Consider the following 24,944-nt stretch of genomic DNA (forward strand, 5'->3'; position numbering starts at 1 on the left):
GCGAACACCATGACCGGGTTACGTCCGTGGGATGCTGCTGGACCGACGATATCAAATTAGCCTTGTATTGGTCCATGCGATAAAAAAAGATTCCGTGGAACAACGAACCTGAGGAAGAGATGTTCTTAATTAATCCATTTGAAATATAAATTCAATTCTTCCAATGTATTTTGAAAATTACGAGCTTCGTTTCTCATTGACAAAACAAGATTATTCGCTTAATTCAGAATCAGATACAGAGCTCGCAGACGCAACGCGCGCGATTGATTGGTTATCGCGGTTAATTGAGTCAACAGTGTCTAGCCAGATCGCGCATACGGAATCTGTATACATCCGGTGCCTGAAATCTATTTTTAGATGCTACATTTAGGAAGATACTTAAATTTCCTGTAGACGATTTCGGCGAAGAAGCTTCTGGAAGAATAATCCTTGCCATCGAGAAGATGTCTTTCACTGCAACAAATCACAGGCGCGCAATTACGGTTATGTAATTTATGAAAAAGTTATGAATTTATCAAAATAGATAAATCTGTCTAAGCGAACGTCGCGACAATGATAAGTTGATGGCGATAATTATTAGAAACGTGATACAAGCAGTATGCAATTGTTGATGCTGCAGAATGAATTTTCAGGGATGAAGAAGAAGAAGAAGAAGAAGAAGAAGAAGAAGAAGAAGAAGAAGACCAGCGAGATTGTTTCACGGTGATTGTTTCTTCAATGACAAGTTTACGTGCAGTTAATGATTCACCTGCCACAATTATATTTTATCTAGGACGCGCTTATCCACTTATCTTATATTTGCCGATGATAAAGAGTGCTAGGTGGTTGTTTCAGGTACCTGTCGGCGGACACGGCCATAATCACGGTGTCCACGTTTTAATAGTATCTCGTACAGTGACTCGCGAAGAAAACGAAAAGGCTTTTGTGAAGCTCGATATTTGTGAATACAATTAGAATATAAACGATGGCTGCGAAAGCATCTGTGCCACAATTGGAACAACGGATTCAGTGCGTCAAATTCACCATTTTCTGCTTAAACGCTATAATATGGGTAAGCAACAAAAAGAGAAATCGAAGCAAATGTTATCAAAACAAAAACTTTCGGCGATTCGGTGGAGATTATAATTTATCTAAATAAGAGTTTTGATTGTGTTTAATTGCGACAGAGAGAGAGAGAGAGAGAGAGAGAGAGAGAGAGAGAGAGAGAGAGAGAGAGAGAGGAGAGAGAGAGAGAGAGAGAGAGAGAGAGAGAGAGTGTGAAAATACACAAGGTGTAACACTGTGATTCAAATATATTGTTCGTATTGACTTTGCGGTGTTTGAAAATCGTTACCGGCAGTCCGTTAAGATTCTAAATGTAAAGGGGTCCGCCGAGGCAATTTACGTGTAGATTGTGAATTGTGACGCTTCTCGTTGCAACACACATCCTCGTTACATTCGATCCAATGACTCAGATCGACGCGTACCAATCATATCTGTGTTTATCAGCGTGACGAATGGGGAGACTAATTCCTAAAGAATTAGAAAATATTTTGTTGAAACGACCGATAAAGCGGAATTTATTAGATTGTGTAACTCATTTAATCGAAATCGGAATGTCGAAATTTTTCATTATCATATGATTATGTCTTTGAGTTTTCAAATTCTTGACCTGAATTTTTTCAAAGTCATGAATATTTGAATGATCAAACTCTTGAATATTTGAACCATCAAACTCTTGAATATTTGAACGATCAAACTCTCGAATATTTGAATTTTTAAATCTCCTAACACTTCTACGTGTTTTGTCAGCTTCTCGGCAGTTCGATGTTCGGCCTGTGCATGTGGCTGCGATTAGACCCGTCGTTCCAAGAATGGGTTGACTTCCTAAACATATACGAATTTTACATCGGCATCTACGTTCTCCTGGCAGTCTCGATAGTAATCATAATAGTAACGTTCATCGGATGCGGCGTTGCTCTTATGGAGTACATTTACGGTCTCTACGCTGTAAGTACGGCGAATCGAACAAGCAGTTATAGATTTCTGTAATATTTAATATTTAATATATTTATTCAACGACCGAAACACGTGCATACATACATGGCTAATTCACAATACATTCAGTTCATAGGTCTGCAATTGTTCTGCTTCGCGATGGGCTTGGCGGGAACAGCGTTGCTACTCGACTATTCGACTTACGACAGCCAAATTCAGCCTCTGATTCGAAAATCGACGATGGCTCTCATCAACAATTATCAGGACGACAGAGCTACTTACATTTTACAATTGATCCAAGAAAGCGTAAGTGTTCGTTGACGGAGAAAAAAAAGATTGAAATTACTCGAAAGTTTATCGAAAGGTTTCTTTTTGATAGATCGGATGTTGCGGCGCCGATGGGCCGCGGGACTATCTGAATTTGAAGAAGCCTCTGCCCAGCGAGTGCAGGGACACTGTCACCGGAAACGTATACTTCCATGGCTGCGTCGAAGAGATCTCATGGTTTTTAGAGGGCAGATCGGGATGGCTGGCTGGCCTGTCCTTGGCACTGTGTATGCTTCACGTAAGTTCAATTATAGAAAGAAATTCATTCAGTTCGTGGCCTAATTTTATTTCGTTCGCTAGCTCTGTTTACGTTATGTTCATTAGCTCCATTTACTTTTTTAGGTGGTCATCGCTGCCTTAAGTCTGACGCTTATCCGGGCGATCAAGAAGGAGCAGTCCGCCCCGTACAAACGCTAATTGTCAGAACCTGTTCAGGGACCAGTTCGCATTTCACTTCGCACACAGAAACATTATTTATTTAGCAGGAAAGCTCTTCCACCCGATACTGACTATTTTGACGCGAAAATCTGCCGTGTCGGAGGCATCTTTTATATACGAGAACGTTTTTCTTTTACTACACATTTTTTCATCGCTTTGCAGCGACACGAAATTCGCAGCGATCGAAACACAATTCGATCGTTGCATTTTATAGTTCGTCGCGTTTTACGTTTAGTATTTATAATAAAGAAACAATTCGTATATCATTTTTACATACTTTATTTACAAATTTGTTTTAATATACATACGGTGTCTTACAACGACGAATAAAATGTATTTACAATAATTTCACCAGTACACGTCTAAACATTGTTGCACGCTATTGGACGTTTCTTTTTGTCTTTTCTATACGGGAGTTGTTCAGAATGTTTAATATAAAGAAAAAAGAAATGAATTTAAATGTACAATCTTAATTAATTATAAAACGTACGGTCATGTAAATCGTTCGTTCTACAATAATAAAGCAAAAACAATGATGAATGATTATTTACAAGATTCATATTCAATTTCGATAACGATAATACGTTGCGTTTATTCTGCGATTCTCTGGTTAGAACTGATATACGTATTGTATTATATAGGCGAGAAAGCAACGAAAGCGAACCCCACGGGAGATTCAAATGTCCCGCCTCGTCATCGTCTCGTGAATTTTAATTCAAAGTGAGAGGAAACTTAATTAAGTTAATCGTAACTTTCATATGTTCTTCATGCATCGCCGTGTGACACGGTACATTTCAACTGTTTCGTTCTCCTTTTTGCCGGAAACGAAATATATGTATATGTGTGTATTGTTTTTTTTTTCGAACGAAGCCCTCACGAGAATTAAATTCATCCAGCACCTACGATAGATATTTAATGGTTTCGTTTAACGGTAATCAGTCTTTGCGCGCCTATGATACTATTCGAGATTGCTTATCGTTGTACATACTTCTTTTCACACTGTATACCATATGATCGACGTATCATTTTTCTTCCACGGTTATTATTAATGCGTTCGCGTAAGCGTCGGCCATGTCACACCGTGACACATGAACAACATAATCTCAACTTACACGCTAATCGTATTTCATGAGAAACGGGGACAGTCATTTCTCCCGGAAATGCCGAATTTCGGGTTCCTGTGAATTTCCCTGTGCTAGTCCTACGCCTGTGTAAATTCATTGCTACGTCGATGTAAAGGGTCGAATTCTCGGAAGACGATACAAAATGGTCTGTTTTGAGCGTGAGTCAGATAAGAAAAATCGCGGAGCTACAAGGTACAGTAATTTCTCCTTAATTCGCGCTCAGATCGCGCACAAAAATTTGAGAAAATTTACTGTACTAGCCACGTGACCGTAGAATCGTGTCACGTGGCCTCCGAATTGCCTCCGAGTCGCGGCAAAAAATTAGAAACAAAAAAGTCAGCTAACAGGGATTCGAATTGAAATCGAAAATTCGTCAGAATTCATTTTCCGCGGCGTCGACCTTGGTCGCTTCGAACCGCGACAAAGAAGCAAGAAAACGTCGTAGATCGAAAACTTCGACGTCGTTCGAAAGAGAAGACCCTAATCTTGAAGATCATGGTAAATCGGAATCGCGGGAAAAATGTTTCAGACCCTGGAGAGACGTTCGAACGCAGAGTTCCCGAGCAGGAGAAACCGAGGCTGGAAAATTCACTTTCGCTAATGAAAAAATATTTTCCATTGGAAATGATTCAGAGAGATTATAGTAGAGGTTTTTCCAAATCGATCTAGCCGGTATAGATTATCCTACAATGATTTTTCACCGACTGCCCCGAGTTTCTATAAAACCGCGACTCGGTATTCCCGGATCTGCCGGTTTCGATTCCGAGCTCCGTACATTTCCGAAAGCAACGACCTCGCCCGCGCATAATCATCTATGTTAAATACTAACAGAATCATGATAACCGCTACTCTCTTTAAATACCTTAAATAACGTAACCCTAAAACGTCGAATCTCCGGGGGTAGCAAAATAACCTCGTTAGAACCGAACCAAAGGCTCTTCAGAATTCCGATCGGATGACCGCCACTTTGTCCGTCACCGCCGTCAATTTTGGTATAACATCGACCGTACCACGAAGAGTATAATACATCGTACAGAACCTAGCCCCTTACCCTACGAATGGAAAAGGCGGATAGGCGACTGGCGGCGGATGATAGTATCCGGGGAAAGCGGGTACGGTGGGCTGCACTGGCAGGGTGGTGGTGACGTAAGTGGTGACCTCGGTGGGCACCACGCGACTGGAGAACAGGGTGGTGTACGCGGTCTTGGCCCCGAAGGTCAGCTTCAGCACCTTCGACTCGGAAACGGTGGCCAGGGTCTGGGTGACCAGGGGTGCGCTGGTGATGGTGAACTGCGGCTGCTGCGGGAACAGCGGCAGCTGCGGCGGCAGCTGCGGTGGCAGCTGCGGCGGCAATTGCGGCGGCAGAACAGGCGCCACGGTGGACGTTCCGTATTCATAGGACGTCCTTGGCACGGTGCCGACTGGCCTTGACAGCGTCGAGTACAGCGTGTTCCCGTTGTTCACCACCGGGATCACGTGGGACTCGTAGACGGTCTCCAGAACGACCACCGGCCGCGACGTGGTGATCACCTGCTGCTGCGGCTGCTGTTGTTGCCCGAAGTATTTCAGCAGGGCCAGCTGGTCGGGGGTCAGCTGCGGCTCTACGGAGCTGCTGGTGGCCTCCGGCCTCACCTTGGAGGAGGACAGCGACTTGAACGGCTCCAGATCCGAGTCCGCGACGCCGTTGGGCGCCAGCACCCTCTTCGGAATGTCGTCGTCGTCCCTGTCGCCGTCGCCGACGTCCAGCTCCAAGTGCAGCTCGCTGCCAGCCCCTTCGAGCCTCGAGTTGAACTCGTTCAGAGCCTTGCTAGGGATGAACTGATAGATGTCCATCGGCGGCAGCGTCTTCGTGGCGGTGACCACCCGGGCGATGTTGTAAGTTTGCACCAGAGTTAGCTTGGTCGTGCTGTTGCCGTATATCACCGGCAGCAGGTGGGTCTTCAGGAGGGTCTGCGTGGTGGAGAACGTCTCCGTAAGGGTCTCCAAGGGCGGGGTAGCTTGGCCAGACTCCAGAGACACGGCCGGGAGGGTCGCCACTGCCGAGTCGAGGGGCAAAGTCGTTTCGTAAGCCGCCGCCGTGTTGGCCAGCAGGTTTTCGGTGAGGGGCTCCGTGGCCGCGATCGTCGGGGTGGGCTCTGGAGTCGAGAACGACTTCTTCTGGGTCGACGTGACCGTTATGTAGCGCGTGTTCCTCACGGTTCCCGCCTGCGAAACCGGACAAACGTTACGATACGACTCTCGCCGAAACCGCGAAACGCTGGAACAACTTACCTGGAACGTGTACGGCGACTTGATGGTGGCGATCTCGAAGTACGCGTTGTTGATGTCAGCGGCCGTGGAGATCTCGACGTTGATCGTCTCGACCGGAAGCACCTGTTCCGCGTGCTGCTCCTGGATGCTGATGCTGGCCACGTCCTCGCTCTCGCTCGGGTCCAGCTCCTCGTCGCTCGCCATCTCCTGGATCTTCCTTTGAGCGACCACCTGCTGGCCCGTCGTCGACGAGGCCGTCGTGGTCGTCGAGATCAACACGGAGGCCGCGGTGGTCTTGTCGTCCAGGCTCAAAGGACCCTCGGTGGTGCTCGTCTCAGCCGTCGAGCGCGCTTCGTCGTCGTCGATCTGCTTCCGGATGATCACTCGAGGCTTCGGCGTCGTCTTGTAGGACCAGCGGCCCTGGGTCCTAGGCAGCTTCAATTTCGGCGGGGAGTTCGGGCTGATCGGCTGCTGCTCCACCTTCGATTTAGGGGCCTGCTTCGACGGCAGGCTCGGCTGGTTGCTCGGCCGGAAGCCGGTACGCCTACGCGGCACCGGCGACTCGGTCGTCGTCGTGGGCGGAACCCGGTTCCTGTTGGCAAGTGCCACGTTGCGATTCTGTCCCACGATCGCGCGACGGTTTGTTTATTGTATTATACTTACTTGTAGCCGGGTCTCGGCGTTGTGCTGCTCCTGTTCTTCGGCGGTTTCGTTTGCTGAACCTCGCCGCTGTCGTAGTCCTCGTTGATCTTGTTGCGGAACTTCGGCCGCGCCGTGTTCGGGGCCGCGTTTTTACGTGTACCTCGGACCGTGGAGCCTGCGGAGTCGAATAAAGTTAGTCGTATAAGGGTCGCGGGGGCGGTTTACACGGGATCGTGTGCTTTTGGAACGTCCTGGGAGACGCGGTTTGCAACTCTTCGGGAGGAAATTGGTAGTTCGAGTACGGAAACTTTTGTCGTAGCCACACTGGCATACTAAATTCGTGTCAGAAACGAGTTACAGTAAATTCTCCATAATTGAGGCTCGGCTTGGAGACAGAAATGGAGGATTTGGGAAGCTTTTAGAGTTGTTATTTATTATGTATTATTTTATTATTGTATTATTTATTATTGTTATTCGAGATTTTTATGGTTAAATAGTTTCTATATATAATATTTTATGATATTTATTTTTGTGTATAATAGTTTCTATTGTTATCGATTTTCAATTATTATAAAAACGAGGTGCGAGGCTCTTCCTAATTGACGCTCGGCTTGGAAACGGAAATGGACGATTTGGGAAGCTTTTATAGTTATTATTTATTCTGTATTATTTTATTATTATATCATTTTCATATTTTCTTATTTATTATTATTAGTATTCGAGCTTTCTTTAGTTAAATATAGGCAGAGGAAGGCTGGAAGAATAAGGATTATAATATACTTACAGCTTGTTTAACTAATTCTTCGTTGAATATACGTTAATCAATTATACGTTAATCAATTAGTATGTTTAATATATGCAGTTATAGTCGCAAGGCTCGAATAATCGTATCTCCTCTTCTCGAATTCATTTTCAAAGTCCACTTTCGTTCACAAGCTGAAGGGAAATTACGGAGAATTTACTGTTCTCTTAATTCCGCGACTCTCGGCCACTGCTTCTCCGCGCCGAATTTCAAGCAGCATCGTCCAGGTAATACAAAGCCGTTATAAATAACATATAAAAGCCGCAATTTACCAGCAGGAGCGCTGAACAAAACCTCCAACGGCAGCGACGACTCCTCCTGTTGGTTCGTCGGCGTTGGCTCCAACTGCGGCTTCAGCTTCCCCTGCTGGGGCCCGATGGTCTTCAAGATCCTCTGGGTGCTGGACGGCCGTATTTTACCTTCGGGGATCGGCGGCGTGCCCTGCAGAATCCTCGAGGAGCTCTGGAGCACCTGGGCATACTTCCCGTTTATGTAGGTGCCGATCACGCTGGTCTCGTGGACGGTAGTTAGGCCATCCTTGACGATCGTGCCGCCGAGCTTGGTGACCAGCCCCGTGGGATTCTCCTTCTCCCGTCTGCCTGTGGGCCTGGGTTTTGCGTGGGCCTTCGAAGAGGGCCTCAAATTAATCAACTGTAAAATCGAAAAACTATTTTTCTAGAAGATCTAGCGAACGATGCCGCATCCGTCGCGGAATTCTCGCGCGGCCCGGCTTCGAGATCGAGTCGGTCGAGGACCAACGATGGACGCCAATAATGGCGTACAGAAATTATGGTCGAAACCCTGGAAATCTTTAAATTGTTTCGAGACGTTCGATAGGCTATTTTCATTGGACAATGTCGCAAATTTGGGAAAAATTGCGATCTCTTGGATCGAGAACAAGATGTCTGCGTGTTCTCTATTTTGATCGACGGCCATGGGAACCTTTACGTACAGTGGCCCACAAAAGTGTTCGTACATCTTCTAAAACGCGATAACTTTTTTAAAAGCGAAGTAAGTGACTTGAATTATTTTTTTGTTTAGATGATAGCGGAACTAGTTTACCAAACAATGATCAGAATGCTTCCTTCAAATTGTATTATTATACTTGAAAAGAGAGAAAAAAGAATAAAAAAACTCCCATTTTCTAACTTCAAAATTTTATCGAAATCAGTTGACGTTGTTACAAGTTACAACAAATTGAAGATGCCAAGAATCGCAGTGAAAGTTACACAAGTTACCGAGTGGCATTTTAAAAATTGTTATTATAGGCTCAGATAAAAAAGATTAAAAAAACGAGAGTTCCATTTCTCGCCATCCCAAGTAATAACAAAATTAAAAAACTGCATTTCAGTCATCGTCTAGTAAACCAGTCCCCCTGTCATCTAAATAAAAATTCAAATCAATTACTCGAGTTTCAAAAAAGTTATTCAGCAGCTGTACGAACACTTTTGTGTGCCACTGTACATACAATGAAATCAATCGATCCGTCAATGTCTTGCACGACGACCATGATCTCGTGCTTCCGCGCCACTGTGACGCGGGACCAACGACGCGGAACGCGAACTGACACGGCTATAAATTGCTAATAGAATTTTAAAGATATTTAAAAAAAATCACGGGAGCATGAGAAAGCACCTGATTCGTTGCTCGCGAGCCGTTCGATGTTTTGCGAAGTGTCACGTGGCCGTTGGCGCGCGATTGCCGCGCGACACAAATTGATAAACGGGGTCGGCGGAGCGTCGAATTTTTATTTTCGCGAGGAAATAATTGTCGGCGCCGGCAACTAGATTTTCAGGTTTGTCCGCCTCGGCCAGATTGATCTCGTTGCCCGGAACAATCTGTGCCAATGCTAATTGCATGCATACGGGACGCGGCCGCTTTTATTGCTCCTCGTTTCCATAAATCGGCCTCCATCTAGCCGACACTTCTCATTTACCTTGTAGGTCTCGTCGACCACTTCCGCCGGTTGTTTCGACAGGAAGTCGTACTCGGGCTCGGCCAGGTTATTTTTCACAGCCGGTGCATCGTCCTTCGGCTTCGCGTGCACTTGCGAGGACGCCGCCGCCGCCGCGCTGGCGGTCGTTGACTGACTCTTTGTGGCCGGTTCCTGTGAAATATGCAAGCCGGGCGCGCTCCAATGAATCACGCGAACGGCTCTGGTTCGCGTTCGTTTCCGTCGGTTTTTCGTTTTCCGTCGAAAAACGAACGGATCGTACAGGGATCGATACCGATCGGCGGGGCCCGGCCGTTCGAAATGCAGCCGTCCGCGTCGAAGTTTACGTGACCGTTTGAAAGTAGAAATCTCGCGGGCGCGCATAGGTGCGTACGCGCGCGCGCGCGTGCTATATGGATTGGTAAATAGAACCGGAAAAGTCTGCACCGCGAAAGGGAAAGTATCGGCGCTTCCTGCTCGAACAGATTTTTGCGTGGAAAATCCAGGAAACCCGCGCGCCGCCGCAGTCGTGAAACGAGGCAAAGTCTCTCTAATTGACGCTCTCGGCATTTTCTCGACGAAAATGGATAATTTGGGAGGAGGGGATGCAATTAGTCGAGCCTTGCGACTATAGCTACGTATGTTAAAGGAATTAATTAATTGACGTACGATTGATTGATATATGTTAAACGAAGAATTAATTATACAAGCTGTAATTATATTATAATGGGGAACTTGCGAGCCTTACGACTATAACTAGATGTGTTAAACATATTGATTAATTAACATGTAATTAAATAACGTGTGTTGAACAAGTAATTAATGAAACAAACTGTAACTATATTGTAACCGGTAACTTGCGAGCCGCGAGGCTCGAATAGTCATACCGTCTTTTCACAAGTTGTCCATTTTCGTTTCCAAGCCGAGGGACAATGCGAGAGTAATTACCGCGTCGACTAATTTTTACGGACCGAAAAAAAATTAGGTCGAGTTATAAATAAAAATTCCGATGCGGCGAAGTAGAACTTTTGCTTTCGCTGAGTAGGCAAGGGTTCGAAATAAAATATAAAGTAAGTAGAAAATAATAAAATAAATAACGAAATAAACTAAATAAAGAACAATAAAATAAATAACAAAATAAACTAAATAAAGAATAATGAAATAAATAACGAAATAATAAAATAAAGAGACGAAAAAATAAATAGCAAAATAAACTAAATAAAGAACAATAAAATAAATAACAAAATAAACTAAATAAAGAATAATAAAATAAATAACGAAATTATAAAATAAAGAGACGAAAAAATAAATAGCAAAATAAACTAAATAAAGAATAATGAAATAAATAACGAAATAATAAACTAAAGAAACGAAAAAATAAATAGCAAAAGAAGCAAAATAAATGTCTGATAATAAAAATTAGTAGCAATTGAAGCGATTCGTAGCTCGAAATCGCGGACCGTTGGTCGAACACCGTCGACTCACCTGGCTTTTCGGGGACCTCAATCTATTCTCATCCGCCGAATTGATCACGTTCTGCTCGATCACGGAATTCACGACGATCTTCGTGCCTTTCGTCTGCTTCTTCGTTTCCTGCTCGGCGTTGCTTTTGTGCGTTTTGCTCGGCTGGATACTGAGAACCGCTTTTTCCGACGTTTCGCTCGGTTTCGTCTGAATAATCGAGACGCTGCTCTTCTTTCCCTTTTCGACGTCTAAAACGAAACGAGTGATTAATCGCGGCGAGATCGTATCTCGCGGGATCCTCTCCCCAAGATTTTCACGTGGCCATTTTCGTTATGAATTTACACGGCGAAGATCTGCCATGATTCACGCTCCTCGCGATCGCCCGAGATTCTGCCGGATAAGCGGCCGGAATCTTCGTTCTTTGGTCTTTTTTTTGCCGAAAGTCTGCGTTCCATCGATCGTCGAACGACGAACGACCTTTACAAGAATTCCGTGCTTTTTACAACAATTTTTTCGAACAAATTTCCGATGACATTTCACGCAGACTCGTTACTCTTTCTACGGTTTCCAGTTTAACCGTTATTCGTTTCATCTAATCGCCGAAAATTGACCGATTTCGATGCGTCGGGTCACAAGTGACCCGGTCACCGCGGGCAGAGGTTCAACGCTGGAACTGAAAAATCGGTCGAAACGACCGGTTTTTGATTTTTGATACTACAAGGTTTCCACGCGAACTTCTTCTCCTTCTTCTTCATCGTTGAAGCACGCATTGTAATCGAAATTACAGGAAGTTTAAGTAGATGTAATCTCGCGTCGTTGTTGCGAAACAATGCGCCCGTGTTAGTCACGTTTAGGGCTCGGTGGTTCTAGCGTTGATCAGGTGTTAATCGTACCTGCCGGAGGCGCGCTCTGCGGACTGAACACCATCACGGTGTTGCCGATGGTGGTGGTGAAATCCAAGAAGCCGTATACCGTCTGTGTAATAAAATCATTGTTTACAGCCGCCGCCGCCGCTGCCGCCGGCTTGATGACTGCTGCTGTCTCGGCCGAGTGGCTCTTGTAAACTTGGGCCGCGCATTCGGTAACTAAAAGTGAAAACGCATGTTCGCTTACGTATCGTAAACAATCGATTGTTCGGAGAATCGTAATTCAGGAACGGAACGGCTTTATGCAACGCATTACGTTATGATTACGCTAAGGTTACGTTGTCCTCGGTTATATCGGGAGAATTATACGTTCGATTTGTGGACTTATATATTTTTGTATGAACGTAATTTTTATATATTTATATATTTTGTTTGTACGAGAGAGAGAGAGAGAGAGAGAGAGAGAGAGAGAGAGAGAGAGAGATTTAAATATTTAATTTCATTTATAGATTATATTGTTATTGTAATTTTAAGCTACGTATTTCTCGACGAAATTCATCTGTATTGTGTAATAGTACGGTAAATGTAATAATGTATATGTAATAATTTTCAATTAAATGTGAACATTAATTATCAGTCTGTATCGTAGCTTCTGCGGCAAGGTTAACCCTTTGCACTCGAAGCCGTTCTAACTCTAAATTCAAAATAGTTTCTCCAATTTATAGTATTTCCATTTTTTATGATTTATTGTATTTTATACAGATGAAATTGAGTATTGTCACTCGTACAATAGTTTGAATAATTTTAACAATTTTAACAGTTTTAATAGTTTCAACAGTTTTAACAGTTCCAATAGTTTTAACAATTTTAACAGTTTTCCAAATGTCATCAAATTTATTTTGGAATAATAATAATATATATATATTTAATAAATTAAATACATAACTAAATAAAATAAACTTTATTAATTAAATATATAATATGACTATAATATGTAATATATATAATATAAAAATTAATTGTATTATTATTTATTTATTAATAATTAAATGTATAATGTATAAGACGTATAAAATATATTTAACGAATTAAATATACATAATAATTGTATCCTCAAAAAATGTCCAAAATATTATTTTGGAACGTGATGTAATAATTTTCAGTGGTGACTCTGGGTCAGCACTCGACTGCAAAGGGTATCACACTAGCATCAGCTTTGTCGTGAAGCAACAACGGCAGGCAACAGGACTGAAATTTCAATCGTAGCGAATTTCACAGAAGAAGGGAGTGTCAAGAATGTTTTTTCGATGCTGTAACGAGCTGTGCACGGCATTGCTTACAAATTAAAGTTGTTCGCATTGTGGGAAGACTATGATCGCACGTGTGTGTCCGCTTATACATGCGTATATGTCGTGTATATGTTGTGTGTGCGCGCGCGCGTGTCTATCTAGAAGCGCGGCAAGTGTGGGAAAGTGTAGCCATTTGGTAATAAAGAAACGCCTGGGGCCACCGTATCGAAGCCTACCGATGAAAACGGCATAGAATCATCGTTTGTAATTACACGGATCTATCGTGCGCGATGAGAAAACCAACTATTACACCCACCGCGTCAACCGCGACGCTTGGCTATACCATTTTAGCTTCGACACACAATGGTTTCCGCAGAAAATTGTTCGCATCGTTCGGAAAATATTAATCTGTCCAACGAAGCTTACCGTAGATCAAGGATACGACGATGAAGAAATCTTTCAGCAGCATGTTGCTCGATCTGAGCGTTCAATCTGGAACAGAACGGTGTGACAACGATTTTATTTAATTTTGTAACAACGATGTAATCGAAAATGTCGCGGCTTATTTTCAAATCGGTGACGTAGCTTCGGGTATTCTTGTAAATGTTGGAATGTTATAGAAATCATTTTTTAAATGAACGTATGTAAGCGGTTTTCATTTAAATGTGAACGTGAATCATTTTCAATTGAATGTGAACATAATTAATTTTCAATTGAATGGTACACAAATATTTTCAGGCAAATGTGAACATGAATATGTTCCAATTTGAATGTGTACATGAATAATTTTCAAGTGAACGTGTACACAAATAATTTTCAATTCAACGTGAACACAATTAATTTTGAATTGAACGTGCACACGAATATTTTCCAATTGAATGTGTACACAAATAATTTTCAATTAAATGTGAACATGAATAATTTTCAATTGTGTGTGAATGTGAACGTGAATCATTTTTAATTGAATGTGAACATGAATCATTTTCAATTGAATGTGTCCACAAATAATTTTCAATTAAACGTGAACATAGATGATTTTCAATTAAACGTGAACATGGATAAATTTCAATTAAATGTGAACATGGATCAATTTCAATTAAATGTGAACATGGATCATTTTCAATTGAATGTGTCCACAAATAATTTTCAATTAAACGTGAACATAGATGATTTTCAATTAAACGTGAACATGGATAAATTTCAATTAAATGTGAACATGGATCAATTTCAATTAAATGTGAACATGGATCATTTTCAATTGAATGTGTCCACGAATAATTTTCAATTAAATATGAACATGGTTAATTTTCAATTAAACGTGAACATGGATAATTTTCAATTGAATGTGTCCACAAATAATTTTCAATTAAATATGAACACGGTCAATTTTCAATTAAACGTGAACATGGATAAATTTCAATTAAATGTGAACAAGAATAATTTTCAGTTATAAATGTGAACATGGATAATTTTCAATTGAATGTGTCCACGAATAATTTTCAATTAAATATGAACATGGATAATTTTCAATTAAATGTGAACATGGATAATTTTCACTTGAACGTGTACACAAACAATTTTCAATTCGACGTACAAATCAATAAAAATCAAGCAGCCTGAGCAAAAATTAAGCTGGACATTTAAATATTGATTAAACATATCGGCAGAAAGTGATCGTTGCTTTTGAAAAACGTTATGGGGGTGTCAGCTTCGCAGCCCAGCGAACATCGATCTGAAAATTACGAACTCCTGTCACGGCTGGTAGCCATCCAGCGTGGAACGGTATCGCCTTTTACTATTGTTTCACGCTAACCGATTACCAACGGCTTTTCTTATGCAATAATTCCGTCGGCTTCTTAACGGTGCGCGCGCGCGCGCGCGCGCGGGCACGGGCGCGAGCGCTGGATGAGATCGTGCATCACGCAGCCGCCATTCATGCATCATGCGAGTGAATCGCATGGTTTTGCCACCGGCCATGTCCCGTATTGTTCTCAAAAACAATGCAAACGCAATGCTCTCGCCGCGAGCGTCAGCGATTGTGTATGATCCTCAAAAAAAAAAAGAAAAAGAAGAGTAAAAAGGAACCTCGTCGAAATTTCGTTGTCGCAACGCGTCCTTGAAATTTCGAAATCGCGAATTCCCCGTGCGTCGACGCCATTGCTATGTTTGCGTTACGCAAAGCTGTTTGCTCACTGTGCTCGAAGAACCGCAAGCCTAATTGTTGCGGGTTCGGCGGCGGGGGGAGAGGGATAAATAGAATCTGTTCGCCGTTTAACCGCGGCTTCGTTATTTTTTATTCGATATGTTATCCGCGCTCGATCCGAACCGCGATTTATTCCCCATTTCGATCGTACATTTGCAGCTTTACGGATCTGTTTTCGACGCGGCGGCGTTTAACGTTTCATTAAATTTGCTGCCGCACGGACGAATAAAATGCGACTGCAGGCAGAAGTACCCCGCGAGCACGTAAACCGTTCCTTTCACCACTATTCTCCCAAGATATTGCACCGAGTTGTTCGCATAATCAGCACGCCTGCAGTTAAAAGTGCGAGCAATTCCCGATTCCGCGAGCGCGCGCGCGCGCGCCCGCGCCACCATCTTGGTACCCGCTAATAACGCTCTAGCATCGTTTCCAAATCGTGCAAATTAAGCAACGAGATATGCAACGAAAAATATCCGTTCCGTCTCGCGGAATCGTATCTTTTTTGCGACGATAGAAGAGTAGCTCGAGAGCCGAATGTGTCATGCACCAAGGACTACCGCGAGCAAAGTGAACCATTCCGCAACGTCTGCAACAAGGAGTGGCCGCACAATTACATCCTCGCGCCGCCATAACATCGCACACTCAAGTAGAACACGTTCGTAGAAACGTTAACTTAATGTTGCACGCACGGTGGCGGAATATCGACGCGTCCCTCGCCGTTCGTCGCACGAAATCGCACCGGAGCGTCCGCCATTCTCGATTGTCAAAATATTCTTTCGCCGTTCGTTTCGTGGCAATTCATTTCTAATTTCGTTTTTACGTCGAGACGCCGTCGAACGTTTAAACTAGAAACAGCTGGAATATTATTTATTTGCAATTTGTTGAAATACTTCAGAGACGAGACGGAGTTTTATTCAGGCCTTGTTGCTTTTAACAAGCGCAGGAAAATTTTGGCGTAAATATTTTGCAGAAAGATTCGCGGTCTAGTTATAAGAATATATGTCAATTATAATATAAGTCTAATATAGGTCTAATTATATATTAATATAAGTCTAATATAGGTCTAATTATATATTAATATAAGTCTAATATAAGTCTAATATAATTATATATTAATATAAGTCTTAATATAAGTCTATAGGTCTAATTATATATAAGAATATATAGCAAATTCTCGCCAATTTTTCTTCAGCTTGTAAACCAAAATGAATAATATAGAAAGAGTTTTTAATTCGGTTTCGATTCCGATCTCCGTACATTTCTGGAAGAATTTACTGCACTTCGCGCCACCGGAGGACCAATTATCGCGACTCCCCAGCTCTCTACGAAATTAATACGATATTAAATTTGTATAAAAATAATATTTTCAATTTATCGCCAGTCGACTATGGTTGACGAACGTAAACGATCGCGGACAAACGACCGTGACGTGGCTGGATAAAATCGTCGGCGCCATAAAATATGCGAACCCCATTGACTTCGAACGATGCCAATTAATTCGGGAGACGTTGAATGAAAGCAACCGTGTTTCGCATAATTTTGTGAAACGTCGACGATCATTCATTCGGCCGAACTTCGTTAATCGGATTTGCGAGCTCCGAGTTCTCGCCTCGCCGAAGATTCGAAGGATTCTATCGGATGAATATCATTATGCGGGCCTTGTTTTTCGCTCGCACTTGAAATTTCAAGCGCCGTAACGGTCCCGGGACCGTTATCGAGACACCATCTGCGTGACATCGGCGTTTCGAAAACACATTATACACGCTGAAACTGTTTTCGCGAAATCTGCGATTATTTTCATATTATCTTTATTTTATTAATATTATTTTATTTTTATTTTTAGTTTCGCTTTGTCCGCGGCTTTTCGAGAATCGAAATTCGTGATAGGTACAGCAAATTTCCCCTAATTTTCCTTCAGAGGACAAGGGGTCGAGAATGGACAATTTGGGAAGAGAAGATTTTATTTATTATTCGAGCCTTGAACCTCATTTTTCTAATAATAATTTTAATTCTAATTGTTCGGCGAGCCATTTTTGTTTATCAGCTGAAGGAAAATTGCGCAATTAACCGTAATTCGTTGGCGAAAGGGGTTTAAGAAACGGGGCGCGCTTGAATCCGTCGGAGAAAACCGCAGTTTTCCTATTGAAATCTTCCCGAAAAAGGACGGCTTTGCTTTCGTGCGGCGAGAAAGCTCGTAAAATCCAGCGGTCTTAGAAGAATTTCGACGAATCAGGCTAGAGATCGGTCTTATGTCCTGCATTTCCTCGTTTGGCGCAAGACCGGCGCGCGTTTCATACGGAAAAAAGTGAACGGTTGTCCCAAGGCGTTCACATACTTCCCCGGAGCAACGCCGGGCCTGGATTTCTGTCGGTCGCGCCGCGATTCTAACCCTGCAGAGAGATCAAGCTCGCCTCGAGATGTTTTGTACAAATTCTCGAGAGTCCGTTCCACGTTTCGCAGTCGCGGAAAGTTCGCGGATTTGTTTTGGTCGAATGTATTTTTAGATTCGCCGTCGATTCGTGGTCGTCCCTTTCGTCGTTCCGCCATATTCCGGGATGCCGGCGACATTGAAAAGCGGTGGCGACGACCTGTCGACGATCGCCGAAGGAATCTCGTGTCCCCCGATTATGCGAAATCGCCCGATTAACGAATTACCATACGAATTTCATCGGGACAAAGCGGCGAACTCACTCGCTTCCGTGAAATTCCCTAGGCGCTATTTCGCGCGTTCCGGCATTCAAAATGGCGGCCGAGTCGCTTGGACCAACTTCGTTGTAACTTGTTCGGATCCCATTTCGAATCGTTTTGTTGTTAACAATTTATGGGATGCTAGAAAGAAATGAAATTGCACTTTTGGCACTTACAATTTTACGATTGGATCGTTTATTTTGAAAGTGGTGTAAGTCCGTTAATTTTTAGTTGTAAATAAAAAGGATACACTGAATTAATCACAAATGATGTTAAAAAAATGGACTTAGACCATTTTCAAAGTAAACGATCCAATTGATAGCAACAAAAGCAACGAAAGCAACAAAATTAATATCAAAATTATTTATATAATATATTATAATATATATATATAATATATAAATAATATATATATATATAATATATAAATAATATATATATATATAATATATAAATAATATATAATATATTATATATATTATTATAATATAAAATTATTTATTAATTAATTAATATCAAATTAAGATCGGACTGTGTTCGCATCGAATAATATTTCCAACAATTTTTCTAATTAATTATGCATGCACAACTTAAGCACAAAGCAAGCAAAAGGTAGCTTGATTATCAAACATGATAATCATTAGACTGCGATCTTTATGCAAAATAAAAATTCTGCACATCAATTGGACCGTTTATTTCGAAAGTTGTGCAAGTCCATTAATTTTTTAAACGAGACATCACATCATTTGTGATAAATTCAGTGTTTATTTACAACTTTCTTTATAACTATTTATAACTACCTGTTTATATTTCATTCATAACTATTTATTTTCTTCTCTATTATTTATTTTACTTATAACTATTCATAACTAAAAAGAAAAAACTGAATAATTCTTCGATAATTCCAATCAATTGAAATTAGTACGCGCTCGTGCACGCCGTAAATTACCGATCCATCCGCCATTTTCCCAGCGTCCGGGCACAACAGTGACCGGCAAACCGCATAAACCGCTGCCACTTTCTACGAACCGTATCTCCGATCTAGGACCGCTTTCAAATCGACCCATTTTCTCATCTTTTCCAAATCGAAGGCGACCGGCAACGAACGAAAACGACGAGAAACTTCGAGGCGACCAGATCGACCACGAACGATCGTCGCCGTGAAATATTGCGGGTCGAAGTGCCGGGACACGGTTGCGCCATTAGGGAACGATGTTTAGGCGAATTCGTGCATAAACGAGTCGGCATTAGGCTGTTGAACTTGGCGCTTATCGGGGGCCGTGCTCGACAGAGAAGGGGCCCGCGGGCCCCGGCGTTCCGCGTGTGTCAAAAACTGGACTCACGGTCACAGATAATTGCGTACAACCGTCACTTCCTCGAGCACGGTGAAACCGGTCATCGATGGGGAACGGGATTTCTGGGCAACATCCAAGATCATGGTCATTCGGCTGTCCATCGACCGGTTCCTACGCCCGCTGTTCGCCTTTCGTCGCGTTATTTCGGAGACGAGTTTCACCGATTGTCGCTTTCTTCTCGCGCGAGCATCCCCCCATCTGTCGATTAATTCGTTAGATCGCTTATAATTAATGGACGGGGCGGGTCTTTGTGCAAAATTAACGTACGAAATAGGCGAAAATATTTAGGCGAAATATTTCTGCAAAAATATGTGCAGCGACACGTGGACAAACGTGTGCAACAACATACGCAAGAGCATGTGCAATAACATATTGAAAAACGAATGCAGAGAAAATAATGAATCCAATCATGATACAATGAAAATAAAATAAAAATAATAAATAATATATGATTAAAATGAAAATAACAAAATAGATATATGAATTAAATTGAAGATATATCATTTTTGTCATAGTAATTATCAATGAAGTTCGCAGAATACAAAAAATATAATTATAATTCCTCCGGTTATCGAGATTATATATATATATATATATATAGAGAGAGAGATAGATAGATATATAGATGTAATATATATATAATCTCGATAACCGGAGGAATTATAATTATATTTTTTGTATTCTGCGAGCTTCATTGTTAATTACTATGACAAAAATGATATATCTTCATATATATATATATGAAGATATATCATTTTTGTCAGAAGATATATCATATATATATATATATATATATATATATATATATAGAGAGAGAGAGAGAGAGAGAGAGAGAGAGAAAGAGAGAGAGAGAGAGAGAGAGAGAAAGAGAGAGAGAGAGAGAGAGATACAGATAGATATGTATATTCTCACTTATTGTTTATTGTAACATAACATCAAATAAATTCCTAACCGAGAAATCCTGAAGAAACGATCGCCGCTGAACTATGCAATTACACGTCGAGAGTCCGTGTTTATCTAAGACTAGCATCAAAGAATGATCTGCAGAATTTAGGGACCAAGGTCGTTCGAAGGTCGCGCTGTTTTTCACGCGCAGCGATTCATTCGATCGCTGGCATATCGCATTGCGGCGATGCATCGTACGGTATTCTGGATTTGTGAGAACCCTTAGGAAAGCACTTTCCCATGCATAGTAACCCAGCAACGTCTTCTATCGCTCGGAGGAAAAGGTTAAACGGAGATAGCGACGCTGTGTTGCTGTACCATCGATCGCAATCGGCGTTCGATGCACCCTTGCGTTTTTTAGAAACGCTCTCCGACGATCGCTTCGACGATAGAACCGTCGAACCAGTCGAAATTACTGCTTTCAGATCTTTTTCATTTACAGTTCCTGTTGTCACAAAAATATTTCCAAGAGAAATATTGTTATAAAAATTGTTGTTGTTATAAAAATATTTCCAAGAGAAATATTGTTATAAAAATTGTTGTTGTTATACAAATATTTCCAAGAGAAATATTGTTATAAAAATCGTTGTTGTTATACAAATATTTCCAAGAGAAATATTGTTATAAAAATTGTTGTTATACAAATATTTCCAAGAGAAATATTGTTATAAAAATTGTTGTTGTTATAAAAATATTTCCAAGAGAAATATTGTTATAAAAATTGTTGTTGTTATAAAAATATTTCCAAGAGAAATATTGTTATAAAAATTGTTGTTATTATAAAAATATTTCCAAGAGAAATATTGTTATAAAAATTGTTGTTGTTATAAAAATATTTCCAAGAACACATTTCTTTATCTTTATATTTTAATATAAATCGTACGAAGTTTAAATAAACCCAGACTTGGCATTTCTATTAAATATATTGCGAATATTTATATAAAACATTTAATTAATTATTTTTACTTATAATAGGAAATACAAGGAAATTAATTAATCGTAAGGAAACATAATTAATGTCTTTCCGTTTCTAATAACAGCAATAAGTTGAACGCAATGAAACGATACCCTTAAATTCATCTCTCTTCGCAATCTTGTGTTCGATTCGTTGATTCTCGTGGTAAATGCACGAAGATCCGCGGTCTGATTACAAAACAATATATTAGGGGGGCCGGAAAGTTACGTCGTTCGTTTACATGAAATTCAAACAGATAAATTTTCAACTAGTTTTTATTTTCAATCAATGATGTAATCACCCTCATTATCAACAACCTTTTTCCATTTAGTATGCAAATCTTTAGTATGCAAAAATTAGTACGCAAAAGAAAAGGAATACTGACATGCGCAGAAACGACATTACTTTCCGGTCCCCCTAATACATTAAAACTACCAAAACCATCGTTTCAGCCGTCAGTAGAAATTGCGATTAAATAGCAAGACAATAAAAAGAACGATTTCTAAACTCGTTAAGGATCTCCTTCGGTCCCCGAGACATTGTCGGACGAAAGCCACAGTTGTCCCGGCAATAACAACCACGATTAACGTCCGACATTTCTACAACAAATCACAGCCACGGACTCTCTAGATAATTAGTCTGTTAGCTGACCGGTCTCTTCCCGGTATCGGCGACAACGTCCGATACCGAGAGAGTCCGCGCGACGTTGGCAAGGTCGAAAATCATGGTCGGTCGAAAATCATGGCCGGTCAACAAGACATCCTGCCCCGTGTTTCGTTGCTCCGAATTTTTTCGGCGGACCAAGGGCACGGCCGCGCATACTTCGGGACACGTTTCTCTTCGGCGATTGACGTCACGCGAGAATTCCTGGGTGCCCCGCCGCGGCCGGAGTGCAGCCGGAGTGCGAACTTTCGCGTCGCGAAACGGCGGAACCTCGTTCGCTCACGACGAAGGATTCCTCGCGAACGCAAATTCACAGCTGACAAATTTACAGCTGACAATCCGAGCAGGAAGAGGTTCGCGGCCCGAGTGCTCCGCGAGGGCCTGGAACGCGGATTCTCACGTTGGGAAGTCGCCGCGTTATCTCGCAAGTCTGCCGATCTTCGAAAGCGGCTCCCACGGGGCCCGGCATTGTCGCGGGAACAATCGCCGCGGATCTTCCAATTGTCGAGAGCCAGTTCGCGTTCGCCCATTAGATAACCCGTTCTGCTGTCCCGGCGTTCCGCGCTGTTTAATTAAGCCCCTCGGACCGCGTGTCGTCATTCCGTTCTCTCTCGTTAACGCGAACGACGATGCTCGGCAGCTGCTCCGAGAGCAATCGATCCGATAGATTGCTCGAGCGAAGAAAACTGGAGTGAAAACCGGCGCGCGTTTCTTTCCCCGGCCACTTTTTTCCGCCGGCCGTTTCGAACGAGCGAAAGAAGTCCGCCGTTTTGAAACAGCGTTACCGGCCGTTTCGCAATGCCGCGCGAGTCCGGTTTCAATATTTTTAATCCAGTTACGTTTGCCCGTTCCCTGATTGCGCGCACCTCGTCACAATTACCACGCGTTTGACATTTCTGCCGGGGTTTACGAGCTTCGGCGGACTCGGCCGTAGAAGAGAGACTGTAATTCTCGAGATATTGAACACCGTTGTCGTATTCTCCATAAAATTGCGATCATTTCTCGTTCTTACCGTTTTCCTCTGTTCCATCCGGTTCGCGAGATACACCGCGAAACAGGTCGCGCATCCCCTAACGCAGCGCGAAGCCTCGACCAATTAACAGGAATATCTCGGCGACCGATCGAGATATCGAGACGCAGCTTGGACCAGTAACAAGAGGACTGTGAAAAGCGTCCCTGTGACCAGCCAGAAGCCTCGCTGGACCGACGCTACCGTCTCGGCGATTAATTGAGCTATCGAGTCGCGACTTGCACGGGGCGGAAAGAGACTGCGAAACCCACCGAACCGACTGCCATAACCAGGCATCCCCATAATTTGCCGAGCGCAACGGCTGCGGAGCGTCGAGCGCCGGGTTTCGGTCGCCTGGCGTGTCTCGGCCGACCGAGATTAGATAATTCGCCGTCGCACCGTGTAAAATCTGTTACATAAATTACGGGGCGTGGGACGGCGAAGAGGGCGGCGGCGCTCGTTTTGCACGCAGTCCTTGTAAAATGTAAATAGCGGGCCCGCGTTGGTCACGAGCGAGCGTGCAACGGTGCACGTGTCCGCGCAGAAATATCCGGCGCACGTGACAACGCACGGGCCCCGCTTAGAAAGCAAGCGTTCACAGAGGAATGTCGATCCGCCGATCAATCACCGGTGCCCTCGAATGAAAACCCGCTCGAGCGCGCGCCGGCCGATCGCTTTTCGTCCGCGGGAAAAGGAAACGGCCTCTCATTGTCACGCGCCGTTAATGCGGCCGACTTTTCGCAGGCGAAACGCGTTCGCTCTCCGACGCGATTAAGTCGATCGCAGGCCCTCCCGGCGTTAGCACCGGGCTCTATCGGAGCCTGATCGATTCGATCTTGACGAACGATTCGCCGCGCGATCGCAGAGATCGCTCGCGATCGCATAGATCGCTCGCGTTCGCCGCGATTTCGCAAACGGGCCCGCAGAAGCCGCGCGCGCGCCTCGTCCGAAACGGCGAGCGGACCGAAATGGAGCCGTTAATTGGCAAAAACCGCTCGCGTAATGCTAATTTCGACCGAATCCGGGACTCTCGGTTTCACTTCGCGGCACCGCGTTAACGTAACACGGTGTAAACGATGCCCCAATTATAAAAAAAAGAACGCGAGCACGTGCCGCGGCCCGGACCCCCCGAGCACAACACACGTTCTGCGCGAACGTTGACGTACTTTCACTCGGATTTCGTCGGGCACGGTAGATGCAACCGGCGAGATACACTTTCCGCGGCCAATCGTCTAGCCGTTCCGGATTTTCGTATTCAAATCCGGCCGTTAGCGAACCGGTAACCGATTACGAGACCGAGAAACGTCTACCCCGGGAAAGGGGGGAGGGGGCGACGAAAAATACCTGAGAAATCGATCCACGTCGGAAAAACGGCGAACGATCGATCCGAGCTTACCGAAGAATCGAGAGATCGATGCAACTTAAGCGAACGAAAAATTGATCCCGAAGATTAGACAATTTTTTCGAGTCCAAAAAGGAATCGTTCGCGATTCTAGAAATCGTAAGAAAAATTCGTTTCAACTTGGAAAACGTTGCGACCAAATCGAGAAGCTGGGTCCGAAGTGCTTCGAATTTGCAAGCACAGTCGCAATTGGGACAGTTGCGCCGAATTGGTCCCAGATGCGAAGCGCTTCCCAATTTTGCGAGCGCGGTAAATGGTCCGCCTTAATTGCAAAGCTTTCGATCAATTGGTCCCAGAAGCAGAAATTCGAGTCTTCCGATTGCAACGGAGCCAATTGGCCCGAAACGGCCGAAATTTCGAGCAATTGGTCCCGGTTCTAACGTCGAGCTGGGAGGGCGGCACGGAGGGTGGCCGAAGGTGGCGAAGCTGGACTCACCATTGACGCTTCGTTGACAGTGTTGTTCCGCGACGGATGATTAGGGATGCTCAGGACTCGACGATTTCACGATGCACAGCGCTCAACATTCCTTTTAGCTTGCCTTGGAGTAACTGGATGGCAAAGCGGTTTCCCTCTCTCGGCTCGTCGACTTCTTTACATTCTAGCCTCGATCA

The 24,944-nt window shown here is 43.2% G+C and overlaps 2 protein-coding genes across 3 annotated transcripts; one reads left to right on the plus strand and one right to left on the minus strand.

Annotated features, from left to right (window-relative positions):
• The first annotated feature begins 558 nt into the window (after positions 1-558).
• Tsp2A (tetraspanin 2A) lies at positions 559-3,288 on the plus strand. Its single transcript, XM_076522402.1, has 6 exons — positions 559-702; positions 835-1,051; positions 1,792-1,989; positions 2,107-2,283; positions 2,357-2,542; positions 2,647-3,288. Exons 2-6 carry the CDS (start codon positions 965-967, stop codon positions 2,719-2,721), a joined length of 723 nt encoding a protein of 240 aa, XP_076378517.1. The 5' UTR covers positions 559-702; positions 835-964; the 3' UTR covers positions 2,722-3,288.
• Positions 3,006-24,939, minus strand: LOC117218268 (uncharacterized). Of its 2 annotated transcripts, none has more exons than XM_033466562.2 (9): positions 24,769-24,939; positions 13,539-13,604; positions 11,851-12,042; positions 10,979-11,205; positions 9,497-9,667; positions 7,833-8,184; positions 6,780-6,933; positions 6,138-6,708; positions 3,006-6,071 (listed from the first exon to the last, which is right to left on the minus strand). In XM_033466562.2, the coding sequence occupies exons 2-9, from the start codon at positions 13,579-13,581 to the stop codon at positions 4,914-4,916; spliced, it is 2,868 nt and encodes a 955-aa protein (XP_033322453.1). In that variant the 5' UTR covers positions 13,582-13,604; positions 24,769-24,939; the 3' UTR covers positions 3,006-4,913. The 2 variants fall into 2 exon arrangements, with proteins under 2 accessions (XP_033322453.1, XP_033322445.1); XM_033466554.2 differs by having other exon boundaries at positions 7,833-8,211; positions 24,769-24,934.
• Between the last annotated feature and the right edge of the window lie 5 nt (positions 24,940-24,944).

This window comes from Megalopta genalis, chromosome 5, assembly GCF_051020955.1.
Source record: "Megalopta genalis isolate 19385.01 chromosome 5, iyMegGena1_principal, whole genome shotgun sequence".
Classification (NCBI taxonomy): domain Eukaryota; kingdom Metazoa; phylum Arthropoda; class Insecta; order Hymenoptera; family Halictidae; genus Megalopta; species Megalopta genalis.

Excerpts from the sequence above, each read along its gene's own strand:
- Tsp2A (XM_076522402.1), top strand. The coding sequence starts at position 965 with ATGGCTGCGAAAGCATCTGTGCCACAATTGGAACAACGGATTCAGTGC. Across the intron at positions 1,052-1,791 it reads GCTTAAACGCTATAATATGG|CTTCTCGGCAGTTCGATGTT; the intron begins GTAAGCAACAAA and ends GTGTTTTGTCAG. Across the intron at positions 2,284-2,356 it reads TACAATTGATCCAAGAAAGC|ATCGGATGTTGCGGCGCCGA; the intron begins GTAAGTGTTCGT and ends TCTTTTTGATAG.
- LOC117218268 (XM_033466554.2), bottom strand. The coding sequence starts at position 13,581 with ATGCTGCTGAAAGATTTCTTCATCGTCGTATCCTTGATCTACG. Across the intron at positions 6,709-6,779 it reads ACGCCGAGACCCGGCTACAA|GAACCGGGTTCCGCCCACGA; the intron begins GTAAGTATAATA and ends ACTTGCCAACAG. Across the intron at positions 6,072-6,137 it reads AGTCGCCGTACACGTTCCAG|GCGGGAACCGTGAGGAACAC; the intron begins GTAAGTTGTTCC and ends CCGGTTTCGCAG.